The sequence below is a fragment of the Anopheles nili genome, chromosome X (genome assembly GCF_943737925.1).
Source record: "Anopheles nili chromosome X, idAnoNiliSN_F5_01, whole genome shotgun sequence".
Classification (NCBI taxonomy): Eukaryota; Metazoa; Arthropoda; class Insecta; order Diptera; family Culicidae; genus Anopheles; species Anopheles nili.
This window is the reverse complement of record NC_071293.1, coordinates 3,403,534-3,413,746: the sequence shown is the minus strand read 5'-3', so window position 1 is coordinate 3,413,746 and position 10,213 is coordinate 3,403,534. Positions and strand designations below refer to the sequence as shown.

The 10,213-nt window shown below is 53.4% G+C and overlaps 1 protein-coding gene across 1 annotated transcript; it reads right to left on the bottom strand.

Moving 5' to 3' along the window:
* Window positions 1–1,364: 1,364 nt before the first annotated feature.
* Window positions 1,365–10,213, bottom strand: LOC128728287 (tyrosine-protein phosphatase non-receptor type 23). The gene is made up of 5 exons (XM_053821908.1): window positions 9,871–10,213; window positions 5,835–5,971; window positions 2,379–2,658; window positions 1,846–2,310; window positions 1,365–1,748 (listed from the first exon to the last, which is right to left on the bottom strand). Exons 1-5 carry the CDS (start codon window positions 9,886–9,888, stop codon window positions 1,578–1,580), a joined length of 1,071 nt encoding a protein of 356 aa, XP_053677883.1. The 5' UTR covers window positions 9,889–10,213; the 3' UTR covers window positions 1,365–1,577.

Here is a 10,213-nt window from a genome sequence, read left to right as displayed (position 1 = left end):
TTTCGGTGTTCAATAAAACATACCACGGCGTTCATCTCAACGGTTTGCCATCGGAAAACTCTAACACAGCCACAACGAAGGGATTAAAATTGCCCCCACAAAATGACAAAATCGGCACCAGTTCGCCTTTGGACGGTGCCGTAAAACTGGCCCATCAGGTTCGGTCACCGTGCATCGTGTGGTGCCTAATTTCAAGCACCATTTAGCGAACCCAAAAGTGGCCAATAAACGACCGAGACGCGCCTTTCGCCCTTCCCGATGGTTTGCGCTCGTAAAAAGATATAAATTTATCAAACTTTCAACCACCGCCCGGCCAGCTGCCCGGTTTGTCAGCCCAGTTGCCGTTATTTATGACGGGCAGTTTTGCAGAATGGCTGAAAGTATGCTAACCTTCTCCTACTCCAACCAACAGCCAGAGACAGGGCACGCGCTCGCGTCACAGTCAATTGTCGGTGCACGGGTACGGGGCTTTTGTTCAATTTATATCCCTCCCCATCCAAACCAAACCGGAGACGTTCCGTTCGGTTCGGATGGTGGTGAAGAAACTGGCCACGAAAATACTGCACCAAGCGCACAGTACCATTTTACGACCCACCGAGCTGTCCGTGTTTCGTCATTTTGGTTCCGCGAAACGCCGTTCCGGGTTGACGGCACCGACACCGTCCAGGGACGTCCCTTCATTTTGTTTTTCTTTGCTCTTCGCTCGTTTTCTTGCCGTTTTCGTGCTCTTGGGTTTTTATTTGCTTCGCTCGTTCGCCCGCCACATCCAGCCCATCTGCTCGCACATGTGCTCGCACCCGCGCGCCCCACTGATTGCCTTTCGCTTTCGATCCCACCCAGCGATGGGAGATAAAAACAATAAATAAGCCCTTCCTAAGGGCTGGCCTTGAGCGACCCCCGAGGTAGGGGCCGGTTGTGTTGGGTGGCTGGCAAAAACTTTATTACCGACGCATTACACCACGTAATCACCATTTTCGGGTACGGTGTGTGTGTGTGTGTGTGGGCGTGTGTGGAAAATTGTTTTTCCCTTCACGTCACGAGGGGCCCCGTTTTCGTTCAGAGGTCGCGCCATACGACCGGCGGGTCTTCAGCGAAAGCGCCACGCCCGGAAGCCGTTCACCGGAAGGACCCTGTTTTTTTTCGTCCTCTAGCAATTGATTTAAATTCCCGCTTCCTTTGGAGCGACGGCACACGCCCTTTCCACGAGGAGCAGCAAGGAGAAGAGAGAGCAACAAAAAAAAACCCCAAAAAAAAAAGCAAACCTGAAAGCAATTTGAGCGCCACACGCAAGAGCGAGCTGCCGGAACTGTTTCGGATGCGAAGCGACGCGAGTGATGCGGCATATTACGACACCCGCTAACCATATGTAAGACCAATTTGTATTATTTTCCCTTCGTGTTTTTTTGTTGTTTGTTTGCTCTTTCGATCGTTTGTTTTCACCTTATGGCTACGGACGTCAGTTCTTCACGCGTGCGTGCATTTAGGCGAGCAGACAGCCGGGTTGGGATGAGGGCTCAGGCTGTTTGCGTATGTGTAGGTGTTGTGGTGTATGTGTGCGGGGTAGAAGAGATCTCAGCTCAGTAGTAGCCGAAGGTGATGTCGTGGAGTGGTGCTGCACCACCCTGTGGCAGCGCGTAGTCCTTAGCCAGCTGATCCAGCACGCTGGTGCTGCGACCTTGGGCAGGTCGCGGCTGGTACACGGCTGGCTGAGGTCGGGGTTGTGGGAACCCAACCTGCGGGGGCACGGGCTACACGAAAGAAAGAGAGAGAGAGAGAGCGAGGAGTGTGAATGGCGTGCAGGACAAAAGGGAACTGCGTGAGGAGAGCTCATGCTGAGGGCATTACATTGGCGGACTTCGGGGTGTGCTGTGGCGGGAGAGCGGACGGTGCGAATGAGGGCTGAGAGTAGCGAATCTTGGGCTCAGGTCCAGCACCCGGGAAGGTTTGCGGGCCAACGTTGCGGAACTCGTGATCAGGACGAGCGGGCAGCTGTTTCGGGGCGTACACAACGTCCACGGGGACGGCATTCGGGACCTGGGCGCGGATGGGCATGGGACCGTTGGCGGGGGCAGGAGCTGCACCAAAGTGTGACCGCTGCACGTACTGTGGGGCTGGTTGGAATTTGGGTTGCGGTGCTGGAGCAGGTTGCTCGTCGTAATCGTAGTACTGCGGTTGCTGCTGCTGCTGGCGCTGCTGAGGCTGGTGCTGGGGTTGGTGGTGGTGGTGGTGGTGGGGTTGTTGGGCGGGTTGGTGGTGGGGCTGCTGGATCGGCACCTCCTGGAAGCGGGGCTTCGAGGCGGGTCGATGTTTCTGCAAAAATCCCGATGCTCAGGGTTAGCGAAATGGTCAGAATGCGTGGTGTCACGCGGGTCACATACCTGCAGGCGCGGTGCTACCGGAACATTTCCATCGTCATCCTCGAGGAGATCGTCCTTGCCGGTGGTTTCGTCGACGAGAGTTGGCGGTGGCACGGTGATACCTTCACCCGATGGCTGGAAACCGTACTTGTTCGCCCCGTACTCCACCACCTTCACCTTTCCAGTCTCATCGACGTACCCGTACTTGCCCTTCACCTCGCCAGTCGCCAGTTTCGTCTCGATCTTGAACGAACCATCTGCACCCTCGTAGCCGTACGTGTAGGAACCGTCCTCGTTGTGTCTAGGTGAAGGGAACGGAGTGTATGGGGAGGTGTTGCGAACCAGGAGAGGGATGAAAAATAGAACAGAAGATAGAGAGCCGGGTGAGAAAACATAAACAACCTCCTGGAGGATGACAGGCCTGATCAGCTGAATGGTTCCCATCCTGCAAAACCCTAAACTCCGAACCGGTAAAGGTCACCAGAACCAACACCTGCACCATTTGCGCAAATCGTTGGGCTTCAAAATTTCCGTCCCACGGTCCCACAAACACGTGATCGATGGGTTGGGAAGGTTTCTCCCACACTGTTCCACCAGTAGTTCACCGAAATCCCCAAAATGGGCCCACTCGCTTGCTTCACGTTCGCGAAAGTGCTCCCAAGGGTGGCTCGTCACGGGCATTTTGATGGACATCATCATCATCATCGTCATTGATTTTGCTAGTGGGGTGGGGAGAGAACCATACGAGAAAAGTTCTTCGCATCCTCGCCAGGGGGCAGCACTTGCACCGCAGAGTATAGGAAGACCTCGTAGAAAAGCTTGCCCCTATTCGAACAAATACTTTGAACAATCAACCACAAAAGAGGGAACACAAACAAATTTCCTGACGAGCTGCCGACGCACACACACGCGTGTATATGTGTGGGAGGAGGGGGAGGGGTAGAGAGATGAGCCGGAAGAGCGAAAGCACCCCCCCAACATCTCGTCCTATCACCTCGGTTTCCTCTCGGTCGGCCATATTGATTTTCCAATCAATAAACTAAGCAAATGGTCGAAGCATTCACCGAAGCGGATGGGCTCCATTGGCCGCTTTCCTCTCTTCCTCTCTCTCTCTCTCCTTCCTTCCCCCCCCCCCACCCTTCACAACCCAAGCCATCCTCTTCATAGGCTCGGTTGCTCCGAAAGCAAAAGCCGGAATCGTTTAGCGCCGGGCGGAAATGGAATCAGGATAAATGACGGTGAATATTTTCGCTTCTTTTTTTTTATTTTGTTTTCTGTTCCATCTCCTCCTCTGGCTCGCTGAGCCTTTTTCTTACTTCTTATTTCGTCCCCTCGGCAACCGGGCTCCCTTGGCCATCGCTGGTCCATCCACTCGCGATGACAATAGGCGAAGGTCGAAGGCGAAGCACCGAAGCACGCCGGCAAACCGCTAGGATGAAGCGGAGCGAAATAAATCAACCGCTTGCAGCCGCCGACCGATGGCAAATACATAATGCCTGCCACAGACTGTGGCAGTGGGGGTTGGTGCGGAGAGGGGGAACAGAAGCGGGGGAATGTGGCCGCATATTCCACGGTTGTGAGCTGGCGAGCCCTTAAGCTCTCGCTGCCCAGGGCAGGCTGAAATGATGAGAAACAGGCTCTCGATGGTGCTCGATGGTCCTGCGAGCGGTTTTGCTGTCGGCTGATTTATTCGCCAAGAAGCCGGGCATCCTGGGGTGGGTAGGGAAGGGGATGGAAGGGGGTACTCACCCCCATTCCACCCCTCCCCCCTGGACAACACTTCACCCACCGGATGGCCGAGCTTCGGACGGCATCGGGAGTGTCCCTTTTCGCTGCCACGTGGGGTGGCAATTTTGTGCCGCGGGTGAACACCGATCAATCGAGACGGGGGATTTTCCGACTACCGGTTTCCACCACACGGTGCGTCCAAATGCCTTACACTCGACCTTGGCCAACCTCACATTCCTTTAATCAAAGTTGATTCCTTTAAGCGCATCGCTAACAACGCCCGTCTGGCCGTAACAACTGGCCTGCGGCTCGTTTGGTCCACATCACGGCCCGAAACCTCCATCAGGGGGTGGAGGGGGATAGGGAGGAAGCTCGGAAAATCCCACCCAATCGAGAAGACATCCTCCACCGAAGCCATATTCAATCGACTAATGTGCCCTTAAAGCTGACACATCGCTCAACCATTCAATCGCTGGCGGACTTTTCAAGCGTTTTGTCGTGCGTGTTTCCTACCTTGAAGGTGGTTGCAGTTTGGTGGTGGTTTCTTTTTTTTTATTGAACTCGACAGCTGGCGACTTAACGACGGATTTGGGAGCTGGTGTTCGTGCAGTGACGATGTCACGGTACGCTGAAGGTGTTTCTTGTACTTGTCGTTTTTTTCTTTGGGATGCCTGAGGTTCTATCAACCCGGATGGAACTGCTTCCCTGACGTCTAAACGTTCTCTATGGCACTGCATTGGTAACAGGTGTACGTGTAAGTGCGTGTACGTGTGTATGTGTACGTATGTGTGTGTGATTGGCACGCAAAAGCGTGACCATGGCCGTGGGAAAAGCATCCCAGCAAGCCTAACGCGCTCGTCCCAGCTGTTGGTACGGTTTGGGGAACGCCTTTTTCACCCCACCCGAACCGACCCGCTGCCCTTCGGCTATGACGTTTCCAACGGCAGGGGATGCCTCCCCGGTGGGGACGAACTTGGAGTGAATTTTCGCCCCCGAACGCAGCTTGCAGTTGTTTCGCACTGCGGCAAAGCATCGCTTCCGGTAGTAACCGCTGCGATCACTGCGCCGTGCGAGGAAGGCACGAAATAAGGGAGAAGGAGGAGGAGGAGGAGGAGGAGGAGGAGGAGGAGGAGGAGGAGGGAAGGGGGAGGGATACGACGAATGTGTGGGGGGGTGGGGGTGGGTGTGTAACACGGGATGTGGAGGAGTTCGTTAAAGCGTGTTCGATTTCGATTTGTGCAAATTTCATGCGCATTCCAGCGGAACCGGAAAATCGTTCCATCGCCAGCGAACGGAGTTTCGAGGAAAAAGAGAGTGGGAAAAAACAGTGAGAGGGAGAGAGAGAGAGAAAGGGAGAAAGAAGAAGAAAAAAAACCACAAGAATGATACAGTGTGGAACGGCGACCTGAGCGGTGAAGGTGTTGCAAGCGAGAATGTTAGCTCGACCCCTTCACGGTCTGTTCATGCGTTTAGCATTCATCGGAGCATTAATGTCAACCTTGCGAGGATGGGGTGATAGTCGTGGTGAGAAGGAAATCAGGGACATGCAGTTACGAGCTCCGGTCAAGTATCTCCGCCCTCCAAAAATGTTGCACCTCAAACGGCGCAAATATCGTCATAATTGTCGCCCGAAAGGCTAATTCACCCGAACGAGGCAGTTCCTCTTCTGTCAGTTTCAACAAACAAGCGATGTCAGTGGTAGTTAGTGGTGCGAAAGCACACCGAACACCAATACCACCCAGGTCTTACCTGTTGATCTGCTTCAGGATGGGTACCGGCGTTGGCTTGGGTTCCTCAGCTTTGGTACCGATCCGGAGTGGCGCCTGTCGGTACTCCTGGTAGTCCTGAGCGAGGATGACGCCTGCCAGGCAGGTGGCGATAGCCAGCTGGGAAAAGAGAGAGAGAAAGAGAGAGACAGAGAGAGAGAGTGAGCATCACACTGCTTTCAACAGGCACAGCGAATAGAAGGGTTTTATCGATTTAAGCAACAAATCCCCAACCAAGCTAAGTCTCAGCCCATTCCCGGCACGTGCCCTTAGGATAAGAGCGGATTGATAGACCTTACTGTTCCTGCAGAGCTAGCGGTACATGCTTGTGACGTGGTCACGTTTGAAAATGATTGTCCATCAATTTTATCATTATTATTCATTGCACCAGGCGCACCGACGCCATCCTTGCAGGGCTGAGTGGAATGAGAATAGATGAACTGCTGGAGTGGACGTTCGCTCACGAAACCACCCGAGGCGTAAAGTGTCGAATCCGACCTAGCAACATATCACGCAAGGCACGCCAACAACGCGTCGGAACTTTCCATCAACTCGGACGTAAGCCATTAAAGCGCAAAAGCTAGCCACACAGTCTCACTCACCAAACAGAGTGTATCATCATTGCCGTTGCGAGCAGACGTGCCACGCATCGTCTCTCTCTCTCTCTCGCTCTCTTTCTCTTTCTCGCTCTCCTCAGAACACCCGAACCTCTGGCTGATTTAATACGATTTCTAGTGTGGCGTGTTTGCTTTTGAGGGTCTTCAGGCTGACAAACATGACCCGGTCTCGGACACGTCCCAGTCTCCCGGAAAGCCGAGAACCCGAGACCGGAACAACCGACAAACTTTCTCGGCCAGCCGCAGCTTCCGCATCGCAAGAGGACGCCTGATTCCGTGCGATTCAACGACTTCTAGCGCATCTCCCCAAGCATCACTACTGGCACGTACGCGTCCTTCGGCTTGCCAACTTCCGGTGACTTCATACAGCCGCCATTTTTTTTTCTCTCTCTTGCTTTATTTCCCCCGACAGCTCCATTCTCATCACCCCTTTTAGCGCTATGCACGGCTGCAAGTTGATCTACTTGATGGAGGCGAGCCTTTCGCAACCTAATTTCCAACTCCATTTGGTGGTTCGACTTCCCGCATTCTGAGAACGAGCCTTCTCCTCCTAAAATCTCGATCACGTTTTTCTCACGCCTCGCCTTTGGGTAAACTTCTGCCCCATCGGAAGTTTCGGGTTCATTTGCTCTTTCTTCGGCCGCAGAAGCGTAGGCTGGTACTACAGGCGAGCAGCAGAGTGCAGAACGTGCACGTTGCAAGATGGATGCGATCCTCCACGCGCCTTGACCTGATTGTAAGCGAACGGCAAACCGCGGTTGGGTGAAACTTTCCCAATAACCCAGAGTCGTGATCTGTACCGCGGCGTGCTGGCAACACATCTCCATGGCAGCGATGGTGGATGCTTCATGCTGGACTGCATCTTCACGTGCATGCAAGTCGCACGGTTCGCTGGAGAGGATCCAACAAAATCAATATCGCACTTTACTAGCTGGGGTAAAGTTTTACGAGCGGTCCATCGACAGGACGCACCACCAAGGAGCTAATGGAGGCTGGAGTAGAAGTTGGGACGGGAGACCTGCCACGTAAATCACGAATCCGTGAGCAGGGTTCTGCGCTGAATGCTCGTGTTCTACCCTTTCCAGCAAAAATGGCTTTTATTGCCCGGCAATGGCACTCTTTTATAGTGCGCTTTATAGACGTCAGCAGAAGTAGAAAGAGTAGCTGTTCTAGGAGCAACCCCACTGGAGGAACTCACGTTTGTTTGACGTTTGACATAAGCTTTCCTATTTCCGAATGGTCTCATTCCCGTTCGGTGCAGCTCTCACAATGTATAGCATCTGTTTTCGGGCGCCATTTTGGGGCAAAGTAGTTCCAAAGCCCGCATTGCGAGCAATTTCTGCTAAACGGACGTGCATCCCCACGGGACTCTAGCATACCGGTACGGTTGAGTTTCGCTTCCCGAAAATCATTATTTATTGACTCCCTGCCGTGGGCGACATTTTCTGCTGCGCGTTTTTTTTTTGCTCTCTCTCTCTCTTACTCGCCAGCTGCCATTTTTCGGGCCAATTGTTTCCTACTCCCACGGTCCCATTTCCGGCAGGTAGCCACAATGTGTGCCGCATTGTTGTGCAACCGACCGGTGCTCTTGGGGAGCGAATATCCTTTCGCAAGGACCTGTGCCCGGAGGCGAACTGCACCACCAAGCCACCGAACCGCTGCTGTTGAAGCTCGGCTGCTACCGAAAGGAAGCAAGACCAAAATCCCACAGCTAGTTATAAAAAGAACGCCAACTGGCGCACGGGTACCGGAATCGCACGCCCCAGTTCCGATCGATATCCCATTCCCTGTTTTTTTTGTTGTGTGACTTCCACGGTGCTTTTAGCGCCCCCTAGCGAGGGGGTTTGTCGGGAGTTCCGCTTCCGTCCAGCAATCGAGAAACAACTCGGCTGCTGTGGAAGTACAACGTTTTTTGTTTTGGGAAGCAAGAGTTTTCCCAGTACTACTGCGCGTGCAAATTCCAAGCGAATTGGCCATCGGTTGAAACTGTCAATTATTATTAGCGTCGTTCTCTCTCTCTCTCTCGCTCTCTCTCTCTCTCTCTCTCTCTCGTTCCATCCCTCCCACTAGCCTTTGTCGGCCAGTGTACCGAGAAACGCGGGGCATGAAATCGAGCCGGAAAGGGCACTGAGCCGGCACGGCGATAAATTCGATTTCCTTTGCTTTCGGAGAGTCGTCGGACGGTGGCAGGGTCTCGCGTACGGTGGCAAGGGATAATCGTATCATGTGCAAGCATCAGTAAGCGTCTTACGAAACCGAGGACCACGGGGCTGGAAACGCGATGATGTCACCGATGTCCTGACGATACGCTAAGCCAACCCGACCTCTGAGCCCACCCGAACATTGCCATCCTCCGCGAGGCCGGAAATTGGCTTTCGTCCGTGGATCGCCGCATCGTTCGGAAGCAGCGATTTTTGCTCCCCAGACACCGGACCGGACGGGCTCAGCACGAAACAGGGGCGTTTTGTGGACTGGAAGGAGATGTCAGCTCGACATAATCGGCTCCCGGTGGTGGTACGGCTGCCGGAAAACGACAAGCGTAAACCGACCGCACGCGGGTCGGGCACCGAAACCGGCCAACGTCCGTGACACTAGTGTGTGGCATTTGGAATGGGACGCCATCTTTGACTTATACTACACGTCATGACGTGCTGAAGGAACTCAAGGTTCTCAAGGGTAAACATAATAGTGTATTTACCACAGTTGCTTTCTCAAATTCCACGCTACCAGTGTTGATGAGGCTGACCTGTCAAAGACCTGTCAATGTGAAGTACATCCTTCGGAGTACAACACTTAAGAGTGTGACACACTACTGCTACACACATGGAGTCTCGTTAAACGAAGCGAATAAAAAAAATCACACTTTCAGCCTGACAACGGCAATTGATCGAGGAAATACCGAGCAGGGTGCCGCTATTGAGTAGAATCTCAAACCCCAACCTCAGCAGGACTTCGCGTGAAGGTGCCCGTGTTAATCGCACTGCACCCAGCGAGCAGTAGTATTTTTCTTCTTCCTCACTTCGGTCTCTCCCTCATCCACCGTTCGGTTTCGGATCGCCACGCGAACGACCGCCACGGTGATTGTTCAGCATTCTTGAAAAGTGAAAGTGGAACCCCTCCCTTTTGGGCTGACGGACGCGGACACGATCTTTGCGCAACGCTCAAGGTTGACGCCGTGCCGCTGTTCGGTAGGGTTTGGTGCTTTGGGCACGTCGGTTGATAGGTGGCTCAGTGTTAAATTGGGCGTTGGTACCACATTCGATACAGGTTCTCCATTCGCTCGTACATTGACGTGTCGTTGGAGGTTGGTTAACGTGTGGGCGTTTCGACACCCGGCTTGGTATGTCAGGTAACGTCAGAATCTACCTCCAGACATCGCACTACAGGACGAACAAGACCTACCAATTTGAAGGCGATCATTTCTTTCTCTCTGTCGGATCTAGCACGGCGATGGATGCAGAAGGTGGAATTCTTGGCTCAGAATTCTACGCTGACAGTTGTCTCGCCTCAGCTCACACTGGTCGTGACAGCTCACAGATTTGACACTCAAACACACGCACGTCAGATGGTAAGGACACGCTTTTTCACGAAGATCACCGTCTTGTAGGTTATTCTTTTTTCGTTCCTCAGAAGATGGAACTGTACACGCACGCACTCTACACAACCCAATCTTGCACTATATCTCTTTCTCTCTTTCTCTCTCTCTTTCTCACGCTCTGATCACCCTTCTTGATCACCGTGTGTG

Excerpts from the sequence above, each read along its gene's own strand:
- LOC128728287 (XM_053821908.1), bottom strand. Across the intron at positions 2,659-5,834 it reads ATCCTGAAGCAGATCAACAG|ACACAACGAGGACGGTTCCT; the intron begins GTAAGACCTGGG and ends CCCTTCACCTAG. Across the intron at positions 1,749-1,845 it reads ACACCCCGAAGTCCGCCAAT|CCCGTGCCCCCGCAGGTTGG; the intron begins GTAATGCCCTCA and ends TCTTTCGTGTAG.